This window comes from Misgurnus anguillicaudatus, unplaced genomic scaffold (assembly GCF_027580225.2).
Source record: "Misgurnus anguillicaudatus unplaced genomic scaffold, ASM2758022v2 HiC_scaffold_31, whole genome shotgun sequence".
NCBI classification, from domain to species: domain Eukaryota; kingdom Metazoa; phylum Chordata; class Actinopteri; order Cypriniformes; family Cobitidae; genus Misgurnus; species Misgurnus anguillicaudatus.
The window spans coordinates 5,735,379-5,754,848 of NW_027395281.1; the positions used below are offsets into that span (position 1 = coordinate 5,735,379).

The 19,470-nt window shown below is 37.3% G+C and overlaps 1 protein-coding gene across 1 annotated transcript; it reads left to right on the plus strand.

Annotated features, from left to right (window-relative positions):
- Nucleotides 1–6,066: 6,066 nt before the first annotated feature.
- LOC129453201 (myosin heavy chain, fast skeletal muscle) lies at nt 6,067–17,281 on the plus strand. The gene is made up of 40 exons (XM_055217326.2): nt 6,067–6,221; nt 6,445–6,657; nt 6,752–6,895; nt 6,964–7,120; nt 7,206–7,233; nt 7,318–7,432; nt 7,519–7,611; nt 7,709–7,772; nt 7,864–7,962; nt 8,046–8,149; nt 9,478–9,616; nt 9,706–9,824; nt 9,920–10,069; nt 10,154–10,324; nt 10,405–10,711; nt 10,892–10,962; nt 11,052–11,139; nt 11,219–11,336; nt 11,456–11,579; nt 11,660–11,796; nt 11,881–12,136; nt 12,237–12,479; nt 12,563–12,739; nt 12,844–12,989; nt 13,080–13,170; nt 13,255–13,644; nt 13,729–13,855; nt 13,928–14,046; nt 14,141–14,337; nt 14,425–14,608; nt 14,700–14,865; nt 14,953–15,077; nt 15,221–15,529; nt 15,617–15,820; nt 15,898–16,023; nt 16,229–16,399; nt 16,481–16,585; nt 16,675–16,770; nt 16,874–17,005; nt 17,196–17,281. The coding sequence occupies exons 2-40, from the start codon at nt 6,457–6,459 to the stop codon at nt 17,211–17,213; spliced, it is 5,811 nt and encodes a 1,936-aa protein (XP_055073301.2). The 5' UTR covers nt 6,067–6,221; nt 6,445–6,456; the 3' UTR covers nt 17,214–17,281.
- Nucleotides 17,282–19,470: the final 2,189 nt, after the last annotated feature.

A 19,470-nucleotide genomic window follows, 5' to 3' on the forward strand; every position in this document is an offset into this window, starting at 1 on the left:
AGGAGAAAACAAGTGAGGGTAATGAACTAATGATTAAACTATTAACAGGGAGAAGAAGGGGGCGAAGACAAGAGACGAGACACCGAAGGTCATATTTGAATGCTTAAAGCTATTTTGGTGTGATTTGCCCTCTCCTAAAATTACTGGTCATAATGATGCAGAAATATTTGTTGCTTTTATAATAAGTTACACATGTTTAACATTTCTCATTAAACATTCTACATTTATTAACATCTATCTATCTATCTATCTATCTATCTATCTATCTATCTATCTATCTATCTATCTATCTATCTATCTATCTATCTATCTATCTATCTATCTATCTACATTCATTCGCGGTCACAGAGACAGAAACTAGAGTTTTAACACGTCATCGCATTCACGAGGGCTTTTTGGTCAAGTTAAAGAATGTTAATATTCATGTTAGTTCGCTAACAATATAACAATCAAAAGTTGTTTTGGTAATTGTTTAAATAAACATATGATTAATTAATGCAAGTGCACGCATTGAGCTCATGATTAAATAACATAGTTAAATAATGTTAACAAAGAAAACCTTATTGTACATTAGTGATTTAAAAACACACCTGTACAATCGCTTCTGGCAGACCAGATGTCATCGCGCAAAGCCCACTTTTTTTGGACATGAATTGTCTGTATTCCACTTATGATCAACCACCGATCACACAGCATCCATTTGCTTGCGTCTCCGACGAGTGATTATGCACATGCACGTTAAAGGCGGAGTCCATGATGTTTGAAAGCCAATGTTGATATTTGAAATCACCTAAACAAACACGCCCCTACCCCAATAGAATCTGGACCTTCTGTTGATAGACCCGCCCCACACATACGCAACCCGGCATTTGATTTGATTTGATTGGCTCTAAGTGTGTTTTGGTAGTCGGCCCGTCTCCTTTCCAAACCGTTTTTCAAACATCGTGGACTCCGCCTTTAACTGATGCTGCGCGCATGCTCGTTAACAGACGTTGCTGAGCAACGGCAAAACGTCATTTTAAAATACATTTTAATAAATTTTTCAACACTTAATTTGTAACGCTAGTAACGTAATTTTGTTGTCATGGGTAACTGTAATCAAATTACATACATTTAAAATGTAAAGCGTTACGTTACTGCGTTATCAGGAAAAGTAATTAGAGTACAGTAATGCGTTACACAGTAACCCAACTCTGATTAGCACATACCTGTAAGATAACTATAAAATTCTCTCCTTAATATACCAAAGGACTAACAAGCTAGGATAAATCCCTCAAAGGTAAGTGAGTGAGACTGAACCCTAAACTAACCATAACCCCCTGGTTGTTCTGCTTTCACCGTTGATGGCAAAGGCTCAATCAGCAAAATCTAAGGTGTGTCTTTAGTGTCAGTATAAGCTGAATATTTGTGCATATATAAGTACTAGACAGTAATACAAGTTTTTCTTTTATGTGTATCACAGTGTTGTGTATCATAGGCAGTGATGCCACAGTTACTTTGAAAAAGTAATCTGATTACTGATTACTCCTTTAAAAAGTAACTAAGTTACTTAACAGATTACTTGATTTTAAAAGTAACTAAGTTAGATTACAAGTTACTTTGTTAGTTACATTCCAGTAGCTACCAACACCCCCACTGCCTCAACATTAAAAATGACAACCGGTTTTGCCAACACTCACTTTATTGGAAGTGCATTTTTAACAGTAACGTCAACAATGTATCTCCTGACATTTTAAGTTGAACTGTTGTGTTTTAAAAAACTAAAATATATATATATATATAGTCTTTCTTGACTTCACTTAACATAAATAGGGGTGAGCAGGGGCCATTTTCAGAAAAACTTTATTTTAAAAGCTAATGTTTTAGACAGAGATATATTTTTGCTGTGGTCAATAACTCACAAGTGTGGTCTATCAAAACCAGCTGGAATTTTGAACAAATGTAAAACGACTTCTGTATAATTTCACTTTAAACAAGAGTAGTGAATTGTTACTTTTGACCTTGACAGAAGGGACGAAAGTAACACACAGGTGGGTCAAAAGTAACACAACAAAACATGATAGATTTTTGTGTTACACTTGTTTTTATTAAATATATATTACTATGACCTCTTTAATATGTAACTGCAAACTTATTTTGTCATTTATCTTTGTAAAAAATAATTAAATTACATTTTTATTTTAAATTTCAGTTTTATCAAATGTTTCAAAAGCAACCAACAGTACAAACTTAAATTGCTGAGACAAAAAATTCAATAGTTTGAACACTATGAAAATAAAATTAAATCAAATTAGAATAATATCAATTTTTTACCATATTATACACAGTATTAGCAGCGGGACAAAACTAACAAGTGTTACTTTTGACCCGACAAGATCTACTTACTCTATAAACTCGACTTACTTTTATTTTGAAAAACTGAGAAGTCTTCAGGATGTTATATACTAAATACCTTGTAGATTTATCAGTATTGTAACACATGAAACGAGAAAAACAACGCGTTGTAAGAAAAAAAGACCGCTTTTGGAATGTACTTATCATGGTTGATAACACAGTTCTGGATCTACACGTGGAAATCGGTGAGTAAATAATGCGATATTTGTCAACTCTTTCAGAGGTGATGTGCTAATATGCTGTCATAGTGAGATTTAGATGTTATCAGGACTCGGAGAAAATCGCTTTGTTACTTTCGTTCTTTAACTCTCCCACACTTACTGGTTTTGCACTGAAGTCCAGCTTTTGTTGTTTGGGTAGTGGATGAACTCCTGCTCACTGCTTCTCACCACCGGGTGGGACTTGCTCTTAGTTTGACTGTCTGCGCCGTGCCGCGACTCCAAATGTTTTTTTTTTTTTAATTTGACGTAGTGTTTTTGTAGCTGCATCTCTCTTCTCTCTCCATTGTACGTTGTTTACGTTTGTGTCGCTTACACGTGACCTGAATTGTCCTCGTGCTGAAAACGTGACTTGTCGCACACCTGACTTCACTTCCCGAGACGCAAGAAGAAATATACAAGAAAATATATATTTTACTAAGGAAAATTTCCAAAATAGTAACGCACAGTGACTTGGATAAGTAACTTTAATCTGATTACTGGTTTGGAAATATTAACGCGTTAGATTACTCGTTACTAAAAAAAGTGGTAAAATTAGAGTAACGCGTTACTAAGTAACGCGTTACTAAGTAACGCGGTACCGGCATCACTGATCATAGGTGTATAATTTTTACTCTTAACTTGACCAAAATGTGTATCACAGTTACTATTACATAACAGTGTATTTCCCCACTCCTTAGTGCTGTGCAGTGTTTTGTCCTTTTGTAATATCTACTTTGTCTTCTGTCTCCTTTTGTCTATTATGTACCACGTACCTTATGCAATAGCTCTGCAATTTCATTGTATCTAGCGTACAATGACAATAAAGCATTCTCTCCCTAAAAGCCTTAAATTAAAACCCTTAAAACTAACTCTTAATTAAAACCAATGTCCCTAACCTTCTGTTCATTAAAAAGAGTAATCAGGAATATTGTATCTGACCCACAGTAATAATGTAGACACTTTAAACATGCTGTCCTTGCTCAATATTTTATCTTATGGAAATAAAAGCAGAGCTATATGACCAAAAAACTATGCATTTACCAGGCATTTGTTCTCATTCACTAAGCATGCGTACGGACATAATTGTACGTAAACATGAACAAATCATGATTCAACAAAATCTTTCGTACTAAAATTTCTTGTAAATGTAAGAAAAAAATTAAAGAACAACTTGTACCACACGTACGCAATAATCACCTAAGCCTACACTAATAATATCCTCTAATTATAATGTAAACAATAATGTTTATATATAATATTTACATTATTATATCATATAATATTTGTTTATTATATATTATTAGCATATATAAATCATCTATATTATTATTATATAAGCTATATTATTTTTTCTACACTTACAAAGATATGTGTGTAATGAGAATTTATTATGCTTTGCCTCCTCACATGCGTCTAGATTACTGTAATGCCTAATGTAAATGTAATGTAAACGTAATGAGAGGTCCAAATGTCAATCACTTGATCCAGGTCTCCTATCTGTTTATTTTAAATTGAGATGCGCGTCTTTGGTGAAGTCATATTAAAGGTGTTTGTTATCGCATCTTATATACTTATTTTTTTTTACCAATAGGCCTACCCGTTAGTCCGGTGGACACACACAGCACATCTGGCTTCCTCCACCGACAACAACACCTCCCAAATTAAAAATCCAAAGCAAAACGGAAACTTTATCAATAATAAATATGATCATCCATTTCTTTCTTGGTCTTTTGCTTTGGTGTCAATCTGCTCTAACATTTTCTGTGGACAAGTGTTGTGCTGCTAAATGACTTATGGAGCCGGTTTGGTTGTGTATCATGCAAATTACCAACTGCGTGCACGAACCCCCTCATTCAGAACACTTCAAATTCACTAACATAAGAATATTCAAATAAAAATGAATGTGTGTACACACGTAGATGTTATGAATTCAGTGGAAAGTTTTTATGAGAAGTTCAAATGTGCATATAAATACGAAAAAACAAATGCAATTGTTAGTGAATGAGACCCAATTTCCTTGTGTGAATGATACCATACAGCAGTATTTTTGCTAATCTAATTAGCAAGTTATTATTTTTTTAGCAAGAACGTCCAGTGAACTAGATTTTAGTATTGATTCACTCATTTACAATATTCTGTGCATCACCTTTTCTGAATGTATTCCTTACAATTCATTATCAGGTTTCAATTAGATAAGTAGATAATCCGACTTTTGTAAATGTGACATTTATTAGGTATTTAATCTGATAATGATTTGCGAAATTGTCCCTTAAAAATAATTCAGACTCGGTTAAGTACGGTACCAGCTGAAAGATATAGTAAACACATCTTCATTTGACTTAATCTACATTACAAATAATCATAAGTAGCATGGCATGAACTAAATAAGCATTTTTTCTAAACATTAGGCTATTATTTAAAAGATAGATTCAGAGAAAATCAGAATACTTGCAGTGAGACCCCGTCTGAAGTCATAATGTGTGTGATTAAAGTCTACACTATTGACTGGATTCATGACCTAATTGCGCAACAGCAGCCCTTGCTGTGCTATATTTATAATTATTCCATATAAGAACAGGCTGTTTATAACTTTAAGAGTCATAATATCATTCCATAATATGATTCCAGTTTATGTGCAGTGAGCTTAGCCAATAAAAAATCTGCCAATGGTATTATTTTTCATTTGGATGGATGAACTATTTCAGTCCATATCTGGACATGCATCTGTTAGTAAGATTTTAATTTCATCTCCTGATGGCAGAAGATGCTTGCCAGGATTTTATTTTAAATTGACCAACACCAAAATCTAAATAAATATCTGTTTTAAAATCTTTTTTGCATAGTAAAAGCATGAATCTGCCATTAACATGTAAGATGGTAATAAACATTGCATTCTGTTGAATGTAGGAAGTGTCAGTACATCAGTCTGACATGTGCTTGGACTGGTAAGTGATGAGTGTCCAAAAACACAAAAACAAAGTAATGCGTGTCCTAAGTAACCCATACAAACAAGAAAGCAGAAATGTAAGAACTTCAGCATACAGGTCATTTGGATGAAAGAGAGTAGTTAGTTTATCAAAGCAAGTATTACTGTTGCCCCGAAAAAATACTACCTAATCTTATGGTATATATACCATATACCATAATATATATATATATATATTTGTGTGTGTGTGTGTGTGTGTGTGTGTGTGTGTGTTATCCAAACACCTGATTTTTTACATACTATTCTTCTACAATGTCTAAATGTTTAAACATTATATACACTTATTTTTTGAAACAATGAAGACTATAACTATAGTTATATCACTGACATGCAGCATTTAGATCAGTAAATGAGAACATCACGCTGTTTTCCACTGGGAGAGCATGTTAAACAACATGACCATATGCAGCTGAACAGTTCTGCTGAGCGCTCAGTTATGACACTATATAAAAGCAGTTCCTGACTCCTGAGGATTTACAGTGAGCCTGCAGAGGTAAGTGAGATACAGCATTTATTTAATTTCCTTTATCTTTGAGGAATACCTGTGCTGGAAAGCAATAAAATAATTCTCTCACCTGCTTTATCTCTTTCAGAAATCTTAAATTTACATCAGCTTTCTTTTCCTCTGGGGGCATAACAAGGTAAAACTCTAATAATCATTACCTTAAATATTAATATTAAATATTTCTTCATCACTTTAATGATGCTATAATAAAAAAAATGTGTAACATCAATCTGCATATCAATAACATCAATAACTTACCAAATAAAAATATAAAATCTTAGGAATTAATAAACATTCTTGTACAAGGGCACAATAAAATCTAAAAAATGGAAAATGTTAGTGTACGTTTTATACCACAGTAATCTGCAACCATGGGAGACGGTGAGATGGAGTGTTTTGGCCCGGCGGCCGTTTTCCTCCGCAAACCAGAGAGAGAGAGGATCGAGGCCCAGAACACCCCATTTGATGCCAAAACAGCCTTCTTTGTAACTGATCCAGATGAGATGTACCTGAAGGGTACTCTTGTTAGTAAAGAGGGTGGCAAAGCTACTGTCAAAACTGATTCTGGGAAGGTAAGTTTAAAGCTATTAATTGTGATCTTCAGGAATTATTTCATGTTACTAGTATCTTGAGTCAGTCCTGATAACTGTTGTTTTTTATTGTCAGACTACCACTGTCAAAGAAGATGAAATCTTTCCCAGGAATCCACCCAAGTTTGACAAAATTGAGGACATGGCCATGATGACCCACCTCAATGAGCCTGCTGTGCTGTTTAACCTCAAAGAGCGTTACGCAGCATGGATGATCTATGTAAGTCTAACAACATCACTTTTAATACCTGCGATGAGGTTGATGTTGAACACACGTCTCTGTTTCAGACCTACTCTGGTTTGTTCTGCGTCACTGTCAATCCATACAAATGGCTGCCAGTGTACGATACAGTTGTTGTGAATGGTTACAGAGGCAAAAAGAGGATTGAAGCTCCACCCCACATCTTCTCCATCTCTGACAATGCCTACCAGTTCATGCTCACTGGTAAGTGGATTCAGATATTTACTGATGAGCTTTTGTAAAATAATGGGACTTTAAACACTAGAAATACTCCACGATTTTATTTCAGATCGTGAGAACCAGTCTGTTCTGATTACGTAAGTTCATTTCTTTCTCTTCATGTAACTTCCTTACAAATATGTAAGAGGTTTTGTGAATAAAAATCTTGTTTGAACCTCCAGTGGAGAATCTGGTGCAGGAAAGACTGTGAACACAAAGCGTGTCATTCAGTACTTTGCAACCGTTGGTGCATCGTCTGGAGCCAAGAAGGCAGAACCTGTTGCTGGAAAAATGCAGGTTAGCGAAAACATAGATTACACATGGACTACAGTATTAATTGATTTATCTCATTACTGATCTAATATTACCAATCTTATATGCAGGGCTCACTGGAGGATCAAATCATTGCAGCCAACCCCCTGCTGGAGGCTTATGGTAATGCCAAGACTATAAGAAACGACAACTCCTCTCGTTTTGTAAGTTGAAGTCTGATGTAATGCATTGTCATTTCTGTTATACCTTACTAAGCTGGCAGACATTTAAAGGTGTCTTAAATAATGTCTTTCTCTTTAGGGTAAATTCATCAGGATTCACTTTGGGACAACTGGCAAACTGGCCTCAGCTGATATTGAAACTTGTGAGTCTCAGTGTTCTCGACCAAATGTACATGTTTTATCGTTGGTCCAACATGTGCATTAGTGACTAAAAGCCACTGTTTCTCTTTAAAGATCTGCTGGAAAAGTCAAGAGTAACATTCCAGCTGTCTGCTGAGAGGAGCTATCACATCTTCTACCAGCTGATGACTGGACACAAACCAGAACTGATCGGTAAGAAATCTACAGTAGTGAACGATTGATAAAAGCCAATGTCTAAGAGCAGTGTTAATAACGTGAACATTAATTCTTTACAGAGGCCTTGCTCATCACCAAAAATCCTTATGACTATCCAATGATCAGCCAGGGTGAAATCACTGTCAAGAGTATCGATGATGTGGAAGAGTTCATTGCCACAGATGTACGTTGACAACAGGCTTATTATTTTTTGATTCCTTATGATATATTTATGAGTATATATAACGGAAAAAACATACCACATAAGATATTGTACAGTCATGGTCATAAGTATTGGCAGAGAATTTAGTTTTTTGCAAAGTTTGCTGCTTCAGTAGATTTGTAGATTATTCTTTGACATGTTTCTATGGTATACTGAAAAACACTGATAAGCTTTAGTTTAAATGCAAAACATTTAGTATATACAAAGAGTCAGTTATTCATAACCTCTTCTATTCGCTCTGGCATGCTGGATATTAACCTCTGGGCCTCCTGGTTAATGGCAATCCATTCTTGGCTTATTAGTGCTTAGAGGTCTCAGGATGCTTTGCTGTTGGCATGACACAGGACTCATGGTAGAGTTTACCTTTTCTTTTCCGGAAAATTGATTTTCTGAATGTCCCAAACAGTCAGAAGGGAGCTTCATCAGAGAATTTTAATTTTACACCTTAAGCTGTTCAATCCTTGTACTTCCTGGAGATTAGAAGTCTGTCCTTAATTTTTTTTGAGAGAAGTGGCTTCTTTGCTGCCCTTCTTGACTCCAAGTCTTCACCTCACTGTGCATGCAGATGCACTTACACATATCTGCTACCAATACCGAGCAAGCTCTGTACTGGTGATAACACGATTCCATCAGGAGAAGACAGTCTCTGCGCTTGCTGGACACTCTGGAATGTCCTGAAGCTTTTTTCACTGCAGCCAAACCTCTCTCCTTGAAGTTCTTATTGATCCAGTAAATGGTTATTTCGGGTGCAATATTCTTTGTAGTAATTTCCTTGCATATGAGGCCATTTTGATGCAAAGCGATGATGGCTGCATTTTTTTCTTTGGAGGTATCCATTGTTAACAAAAACACAATGATTGGAAGCACTTCTTTCTTAATTGTATATCAATCAGTCTGCTCTTATGATTCAATCAGTATGATAGTGAATCCACTGACTAGTCCTGACTAGTACTCTTTTAAATGCGCTGCTGATATGATTAGTGAAATTATGTTAGCTGTCCATTTTTTGAACAGCCCAAAAACAAAACTTCAAAAAGTTAATTTCTTTAGCCAATGAAGCATTTTTCTATTATTAAAAATGCATTAGATAACTCTGCGCAATAATCTTGAAACAATATGAATGATCACCACAACAGGTTAAGCAGCAAACTTTGCAAAACACAAATTTATGTCACTGCGATTATGTTTGGAATACATTACAGTAATGGTAAACATACAGTAATGTTTGCCATTACTGTAGCAAAAAACCTCTCTTGGCACTTAAATGTCGTGTTTACCTCTCAAAACAGACTGCTATTGACATTCTGGGCTTCAATGCTGATGAGAAAATGGGCATCTACAAGCTGACAGGTGCTGTGATGCATCATGGCAACATGAAGTTCAAGCAGAAGCAGAGAGAGGAGCAGGCTGAACCTGATGGCACTGAGGGTGAGATAAACTTCATTCACAGAAATGCTCTATATATATATACAAACACTAATTTACTGACTATTGTCTGGAAATCTCTGCTTCTTTAGTGGCTGATAAAATCGCCTACCTCTTGGGCCTGAACTCTGCAGACATGCTGAAAGCTCTGTGTTTTCCCAGAGTAAAGGTCGGAAATGAATATGTGACCAAAGGCCAAACTGTACCACAGGTGACAAACACAATGATTGTCTATTGAACATACAAATCCTAAAATCATCTTAATAAAAATGTGAAACACACAAAAAAACTATATACTATTCACAGGTGAATAATTCAGTCAGCGCTCTATGCAAGTCAATTTATGAGAAAATGTTCTTGTGGATGGTCGTTCGTATCAATGAGATGTTGGACACAAAGCAGCCCAGACAGTTCTTCATTGGTGTGCTGGACATCGCTGGATTTGAGATCTTCGATGTGAGCATGCGTTACTAATATGTTTCTACAGATCAACATCTTAATGTAAAGATAAAAAATTACTTTCTTATGTTGAAATGTCAGTTCAACAGCTTGGAGCAGCTCTGCATCAACTTCACCAATGAGAAACTGCAACAGTTTTTCAATCATCACATGTTTGTGCTGGAGCAAGAGGAGTACAAGAAAGAAGGCATTGAATGGGAGTTTATTGACTTTGGAATGGACTTGGCTGCCTGCATTGAGCTTATTGAGAAGGTATAAAAGACTTCACAAAGGACTTTAAAAATTATATTTATAAATTGTACTTGTGCTTGATCGTAAATATTTTCCACCAGCCAATGGGCATCTTCTCCATCCTTGAAGAGGAGTGCATGTTCCCCAAAGCCACAGACATGAGCTTCAAAAACAAGCTGCATGATCAGCATCTTGGCAAAAATCAAGCCTTCCAGAAGCCCAAACCTGCCAAAGGCAAGGCAGAGGCTCACTTCTCTCTAGTGCACTACGCCGGCACTGTTGACTATAACATTACTGGCTGGTTGGACAAGAACAAGGATCCACTAAATGACTCTGTTGTGCAACTCTATCAGAAGTCATCCGTCAAACTTCTGTGCCACCTGTATGTCACTCATGGAGCCGCTGAAGGTAAGAATGACAGAATTTATTACATGTTTTTATCTCAAAACTAGAACATACCTTTATCATAATTGATAAACATATACAACAACAGACATTTCACAGACTGATTTATTAAATGGATCAAGAAATGATAATACAATATTAATTACATTAACTACACTATTTGTTACAATTAACACAAAACAGCTGAAGGTGGTGGAAAGAAGGGAGGAAAGAAGAAGGGTGGTTCCTTCCAGACAGTGTCTGCACTGTTTAGGGTATGAGGCGAATCTCTTTGTTATGTAGAAAGTAAAGATCATTACAATAACAAACAAACTAATCTCTAATGAAATAAACACATTTACAGGAGAACTTGGGCAAGCTGATGAGTAACCTGAGGAGCACTCACCCTCACTTTGTGCGTTGCTTGATTCCTAATGAGTCCAAGACTCCAGGTAAAAAAAATTTCTGAAATGTAAAATGTATCTATTGTTTTAAAACATCCTTATATCCATTCTAATGTCTTTGTTCCAGGTCTGATGGAGAACCACCTGGTTATCCATCAGTTAAGGTGTAATGGTGTGCTGGAGGGTATCAGAATCTGCAGGAAAGGTTTCCCCAGCAGAATCCTTTATGGTGACTTCAAGCAAAGGTATTGTAAATATCTCAACATATAATTTTTTCACCAGTTGAGTTTCATATGATATACCACCTTTTTTCCATTTTTGCTGTGTTTTAACAAAAACATAACTTACCCTGATTGTTCTCCAGATACAAAGTATTAAATGCCAGTGTCATCCCTGAGGGACAGTTCATTGACAACAAAAAGGCCTCAGAGAAACTCTTGGGCTCTATTGATGTCGACCACACACAGTATAAATTTGGACACACCAAGGTAAGCCAAAAATCCAAATACTGAGTTCTGCATAAAGGAAAACTGCCTTTCACCTTATAGCATTTCCAAATATTGTTTAGGTGTTCTTTAAAGCTGGTCTGCTGGGTACTCTTGAAGAGATGAGAGATGAGAAACTAGCCTCGCTGGTAACCATGACTCAGGCCCTTTGCCGTGGATATGTAATGAGGAAGGAGTTTGTCAAAATGATGGAAAGGAGGTACAATGTAGTCACAAAAGTGTTTGGAACACAAATTAACTGGTTTGAAAAATATCAAAAATAACTGATAATATTTTTACACAGAGAATCAATTTATTGCATTCAATACAACATCCGCTCATTCGTGAATGTGAAACACTGGCCATGGATGAAGCTGTACTTCAAGATTAAACCTCTTCTGAAGAGTGCAGAGACAGAGAAAGAAATGGCAGCCATGAAGGAGAACTATGAGAAAATGAAGGAGGATCTAGCAAAGGCACTAGCGAAAAAGAAGGAGCTTGAGGAGAAAATGGTGTCACTCCTGCAGGAGAAAAATGATCTTCAACTGCAAGTAGCATCTGTGAGTATTACAGTTGTGAAGCCCAATAATCATGGTCCTCAAAGGCATAGCTTTAAATACTTAAAGAAATTAACCTTGTTTACCCCATTCCAATGAATAGGAAGCTGACAATCTATCTGATGCTGAGGAGAGGTGTGAAGGTCTTATCAAAAGCAAGATTCAGCTCGAGGCCAAACTCAAAGAGTCAACCGAGAGACTGGAGGATGAGGAGGAGATCAATGCTGAACTGACTGCTAAGAAGAGGAAACTAGAAGATGAATGCTCTGAACTGAAGAAAGATATTGATGACCTGGAGCTCACCTTGGCCAAAGTGGAAAAGGAGAAACATGCAACAGAAAACAAGGTTCACATTTTAATCACATCTTCTACACACGGCTCATGTGTTTATACTTGACAAGGAAATCACTGAACAATGTTTGCATGTAGGTCAAAAACCTGACTGAGGAGATGGCCTCTCAGGATGAGAGTATTGCCAAGCTGACCAAAGAGAAGAAAGCCCTCCAAGAGGCACACCAGCAAACCCTTGATGACCTTCAAGCAGAGGAAGACAAAGTCAACACTCTGACTAAAGCTAAGACAAAACTTGAGCAGCAAGTGGATGATGTAAGATGTTTGACATGAGAATAAGGCTAATAATACTTGTGGAGATTATTTCATTGTTCTGTTGCTGTGTGTTTGATTTTCATGCACTCTTTTTGTAACATTAGCTTGAGGGTTCACTGGAGCAAGAGAAGAAGCTCCGTATGGACCTTGAGAGAGCAAAGAGAAAGCTTGAGGGTGATCTAAAACTGACCCAGGAATCTATAATGGACCTGGAAAATGACAAACAGCAATCAGACGAAAAGATCAAAAAGTGTGAAAGATTTCTTCAGAATTCTGTAGTTGTCATTGCATCAGTAATATTTTGATTAGACATTTTACATAACATTTGATTTTAAAACAGGAAAGACTTTGAGATAAGTCAGCTTCTCAGCAAGATTGAAGATGAACAGTCTTTGGGGGCACAGCTTCAGAAGAAAATCAAAGAACTTCAGGTAATGTCTATTATATTATGGAGTAGCTAACTAGGATTATTCACATTACAAGTATGATGAACTAAATGTATATTTTCAAAATAGGCCCGCATTGAGGAGCTGGAGGAGGAAATCGAGGCAGAGCGAGCTGCTCGTGCTAAAGTGGAGAAGCAGAGAGCTGATCTCTCCAGGGAACTTGAAGAAATCAGTGAGAGGCTTGAGGAAGCTGGTGGTGCCACTTCTGCCCAGATTGAGATGAATAAGAAGCGGGAAGCAGAATTCCAGAAGTTGCGTCGTGATCTGGAAGAGTCCACCTTACAACATGAGGCTACAGCGGCCGCTCTCCGAAAGAAGCAGGCAGACAGTGTGGCCGAGCTCGGAGAACAGATCGACAACCTCCAGCGTGTCAAGCAAAAGCTGGAGAAGGAGAAGAGTGAATACAAGATGGAAATTGATGACTTATCAAGCAACATGGAGGCTGTGGCCAAATCAAAGGTAATGACAACTAGAAGATTATTAAATGAAAATGCAGTGAGACATGTGTAAAACATTGTATTTTATATAACTGTGTGCTGTTAGGGTAACCTAGAGAAGATGTGCCGCACTCTTGAAGACCAACTGAGTGAAATAAAGGCCAAGAATGATGAAAATGTTCGCCAGCTCAATGACACAAGTGCCCAAAAAGCAAGACTTGCCACTGAGAATGGTTAGTGCACAACCAATTTCTGTTCTTAATAAAACTGTTTCACAAAATTATTAATCTAAAGCAAATTAACAGGTGAACTGGCTCGCCAGCTGGAGGAGAAAGAAGCTCTTGTTTCTCAGCTGACTAGAGGAAAACAGGCTTTCACTCAGCAGATTGAAGAACTCAAGAGACACGTTGAGGAGGAAGTAAAGGTACATCACTACACATGTAGAAGTGAAATGTATTTCGACTTCTAGTAATTCAAGGAGCCTTCAATTGTGCTAAATGTATTTGGTTTAATTTTAGGCCAAGAACGCTCTGGCCCATGCTGTCCAGTCTGCTCGCCATGACTGTGATTTGCTCAGAGAGCAGTTTGAAGAGGAACAAGAGGCAAAAGGTGAACTTCAGCGTGGCATGTCTAAGGCCAACAGTGAGGTGGCTCAGTGGAGAACCAAATATGAGACTGATGCTATCCAGCGCACTGAGGAGCTTGAGGAAGCCAAGTATGTAAATTGAAAATAGAAGAACTGAAGAAACCTTTGTTATGATTAAGATATCACCATTTCATCAATTTTCTAAAAATTTTCCAGGAAAAAATTGGCCCAGCGTCTGCAAGAAGCTGAAGAATCAATTGAGGCTGTAAATTCCAAGTGTGCTTCTCTGGAAAAGACCAAGCAGAGATTGCTGGGTGAAGTCGAGGACCTTATGATTGATGTGGAGAGAGCAAATGCATTGGCCGCGAACCTGGACAAGAAGCAGAGAAACTTTGACAAGGTAAAAAACATGACTCATCTGCATATCTAAACTATGATCCATATTTTTTTAAATTACCTATGTAATTATCATTTTATTTATTCATTAACAGGTCCTGGCAGAGTGGAAACAGAAGTATGAGGAAGGTCAGGCTGAGCTAGAAGGTGCTCAGAAAGAAGCTCGTTCTCTCAGCACTGAGCTCTTCAAGATGAAGAACTCCTATGAGGAAACTCTTGATCACCTGGAGACTCTGAAGAGGGAGAACAAGAATTTGCAACGTAAATGGCACTTTTTCAGATATCAAGAGTGGATAAAAGATTGGCATTAAAAATGCATATTTTACAACTGTGTTTTTTAACCTTTAGAGGAGATTTCTGACCTTACGGAGCAGCTTGGAGAGACCGGAAAGAGCATTCATGAGTTAGAGAAAGCCAAGAAAACAGTGGAGTCTGAGAAAGCAGAGATCCAGACTGCGCTTGAAGAAGCTGAGGTAAAGCTACATTAAGTACTTGCAAAAATCTATTACCCACACTGTCTAATTTTGAACAATGAACAATTCTGAAAAGCACTATATAGATAAAATTTAATTAAACTCCTCTAGCATGTTAATAAAACCCTACTACTGTTTATTAGGGCACTTTGGAACATGAAGAATCCAAGATTATTCGTGTCCAGCTGGAGCTGAGCCAGGTCAAGAGTGAAATTGACAGAAAACTTGCTGAAAAAGATGAGGAGATTGAGCAGATCAAAAGGAACAGCCAAAGAGTTATTGATTCCATGCAAAGCACTTTGGACTCTGAGGTCAGGAGCAGAAACGATGCCCTGAGAGTCAAGAAGAAGATGGAGGGAGATCTCAATGAGATGGAGATTCAGTTGAGTCATGCAAACCGCCAGGCTGCTGAGGCCCAGAAACAGCTGAGGAACGTCCAAGGCCAACTCAAGGTAATCTTTCTGTAAATGTCTTGACAAAAGGTTTACTTGTCTGAATAAAAATAAAGCATGAATATTGACTCCCTAAACCTGCCACAGGATGCCCAACTGCACCTTGATGAAGCCATCAGAGGTCAGGAAGACATGAAGGAACAGGCTGCAATGGTGGAGCGCAGGAATAACCTGATGCAAGCAGAGATTGAGGAACTGAGAGTAGCACTGGAGCAAGCTGAGAGAGGCCGCAAAGTGGCTGAGCAGGAGCTTGTGGATGCCAGTGAGCGCGTAGGACTGCTGCATTCTCAGGTATGAAAAAGTCACTTTTATAACAACAGTAAGTTTTTTTCGTAACATTCTGACTAAAAACTGCTGATGTCTCACAGAATACAAGTCTTATTAACACCAAGAAGAAGCTTGAGAGTGATCTGGTCCAGGTTCAAGGTGAGGTGGATGATTCGGTCCAGGAGGCCAGAAATGCAGAGGAGAAAGCCAAGAAGGCCATCACTGATGTAAGTGTTTTAAATATTTTGCATTTACATATTTCCATTGCATTGCATTACCCTACTTTGTAGATGTAAAATATTTAGCATATTTTATTTTCTGCAGTTTTAGAATTGTATTCTATCTTTCAAGGAAGGTATCTGTATTTATAGGCAATGGTTTAGTACATTTGGTTTAGTACGTTTAGTACATTTTCACTTGCTCCTATTTTAGGCAGCAATGATGGCTGAAGAGCTAAAGAAGGAGCAGGACACTAGTGCTCATCTCGAGAGGATGAAGAAGAACCTAGAGGTTACTGTCAAAGACCTACAGCATCGTCTGGATGAGGCTGAAAGTCTGGCCATGAAAGGTGGAAAAAAACAGCTGCAGAAACTGGAGTCCAGGGTAGGTTTGAATGTTTAGGAGCTCTAAACTCTAAACATGCCAGTGATTTTGTGAAAAATAACTATAACCCCTTTTATGAAGGTGCGTGAGCTGGAGTCTGAAGTTGAGTCTGAACAGAGACGTAGTGCTGAAGCTGTTAAAGGAGTGCGCAAATACGAGAGGAGAGTGAAGGAGCTCACCTACCAGGTAAAACAACTCAGTGATTGTAGCTTAATCACCTACTATTTTTGTATACATTGTTTAACCCAGAGAATTAACACTATTTACATTGAAAGACTGAAGAAGACAAGAAGAATGTGAACAGACTGCAGGATCTGGTGGACAAGCTGCAGCTGAAAGTCAAGGCCTACAAGCGTCAAGCTGAGGAAGCTGTAAGTATAAAATCTCTTCATGTAATCTTTATTTTTCTTAAAGTCTCTAGTTGCATTAAATCATGCAATCTAATGAAATGGGCATCTTGTGTAACCATGACAGGAGGAGCAGGCCAACACTCACCTGTCAAGGTACAGGAAGGTGCAACATGAGATGGAGGAGGCTCAGGAGCGCGCTGACATTGCAGAGTCCCAGGTCAACAAACTGAGAGCGAAGAGCCGTGACATTGGAAAGGTATGAACCTTCTACATTTCCAAAATAAATGTAAATTTTAAAGTAAATTAAATAAAATTATTTGAAATTGGATAATTTTAATTAAGTAACATTTTATAATATAGCTTGAATTAAAATTGAACTATTTAATTATACTATTAAATTACTAAAATGTTATTGATCACATTGATTTTTTTGTATTCATTTAAAGAGTAAAGATGAAGAATAAAGACAGCGGACCTACAGACAAGCATATAATATGTGTCTAAACAGTGTCCATTAAAAAGGGTTAATTCATGTTGTCTGCCACTCTTTTTATTCACACCACATCAAACTACTGTTTTTAAGTTTGCAACCAGTGCAAGGTATCCAGATTTATTACTGAAGAGTTCACACAATTTATCTAGTCAGCAAGTCTCTAGATTCTCTTATCGTCTTTCTGTGTCATCATCTGTTAAAAAATCATGTGACCAAGAAACGTCTGTGGCAGGGGCGTAGGCAGAAATTGTATTTTGGGTGGGCTGGGGCAAAAGTGAGTGGGCCAATAGTTTATCCTAGAATAAAATGACTTAAATAATAATTAAACCTTAGAGTAGAAAAAAGAATAGACAAACTGCAAAAACAGTGACATCTTTCCTTTGCAATTTTCGGCTAAGGCAATAATAAAACACTGTCTAAACATGTTCAACCAACACATACTGTAGCTCAATAAAGGCTGGACAAACCAGGCCAGGCAGTCTTAGGCTAGTCAGTAGTGCAAAAACAGTTCACCTGAAATAAAGTACGCTAAAAGTAACAGGAAATTGAAATAATGAAAACTCTCAGCAGAGCACGGTTTTAAATAAATAACAACACACTGCCTAATTTATATTAAATCAACCATATACAGTGCAATCAGCCTGGTGGAAATTAAGCTTTTGTGCCAAAAAATAGCAACTCGTTTAAATTAAACAATGTAACTTAACCTATAAGGCATACATCTATACACAACACACCATTTAGTTAAATCACTTACCGAGCAAAAATTAAGGAAATGAGTTAAACAACAGGCTTACCTTTGTTGTTTTCTTTCTACAAAACAAGACGCAAACGCCTGGGTTTAATGTTGAAAACAGAAATGATCTCATTATAGTCCAAAGAGTCACAGAGTTATTTTTCAGTAGTAGTACTCGTGGATTCAAATTGGGTTGTACGTGGTTCATCAATTGCCGTTAGATCGGCGGGTCAACCTGTGTCAGTCTGACCGGAGAGCGCACTGGAACTGCCGCCAGGGAGCAAGCGGCAACTGGCGCCACCAGCGCGCCTGACTAGCCGGCTTGTGGGTTGATGAGTCTGAAGAACTGAGCTGGTTGGACTCGGCAGATGGAGGCAGTGGCGTATCGTCTTCCTCAACTCTTGCTTTTTTAAATAACACATTAAAGAAACTTTAGCCATTATTGTGGCAATTTTAATATTAGCTAAAAAAGCAGTTAGCAAAGTTAGCTGGCTGGCTGCCAGAGCCCGTTGCTCCCCACAGAGTCTACCTGCCAGAACCCCTAGCAACCAATTACGTTCCGGAGGCTTCCTACAACTTGCTTTAACAACTCCATTTTATTTAGAAAGCAAATTATACACACACCGGTCAACAATAAATCAGGATTATATTAATATATTTTCTTAAATACATTTGAATAATAAAAATAAACAAAAAGTTTATTTTGATTAAACTTGCCTGGGCGGGCCAGGGAGTTATGTGGGCGGGCCAGTGCCGCCCTGGCCCATTACTGGCTACGCCCCTGGTCTGTGGTCATTTACAGTCATTTAGATGAGCCATATAAAACTGTATGCTGCAACCTGGACCTCAATCATAAAACGAAATTAATTTGTGCATATTTTCCATTATTGCAATACAATGATGAATTTAATGGAACAATTTATGATAAAATAATTTACAATGTACCAAAAAGATTGTTGGCATATATGTATCAATAAAGTCAATCTTTAACCATATATTAATTTTCCAGAATAACAGGTTAACTGCTTTTTGCAAAACCCTAAACGTTAGCTATAAGCTACACAGCATCTAATCACTAATAACAAGTTAGACAGCGTTAATATTGACAACATTGTATGCAATAGACGATTATTTACTGCTACTCTTTAGAAGTGTATGGTCAAACATTAATGAAATATAGTCACTTTAATATATTTTAATGTGCCTTAGGTCTGAATCTGATCAGAAAGGGTTAGTAAATATGTGCATTGTGGCGTCTGACCACACGTCAAATGCATGATTCAAATCACGCAATTCTGTTTCCTCTGAAACGTATTTAGTTTCTAAGTAAAAAAAACTGTTTAAGTTGATTAAAGTGTACAATATTTAGCAGAAATCACCAGCATGCAATTGACTAAAAAAATGGTAATTGCTTCTCTGGGGACGTAGGGTATTTTTATCATTTACAGGGGTTAGTCAATGATTTTATTCCTATCCGAATCTAGAATGTATG

Bases quoted from the DNA above. Each gene is read 5' to 3' on its own strand.
- LOC129453201 (XM_055217326.2), top strand. From the start codon at position 6,457: ATGGGAGACGGTGAGATGGAGTGTTTTGGCCCGGCGGCCGTTTTCCTC. The intron at 7,121-7,205 runs GTAAGTGGATTC...ATTTTATTTCAG, and splicing joins CTACCAGTTCATGCTCACTG to ATCGTGAGAACCAGTCTGTT. The intron at 7,773-7,863 runs GTGAGTCTCAGT...TTCTCTTTAAAG, and splicing joins CTCAGCTGATATTGAAACTT to ATCTGCTGGAAAAGTCAAGA.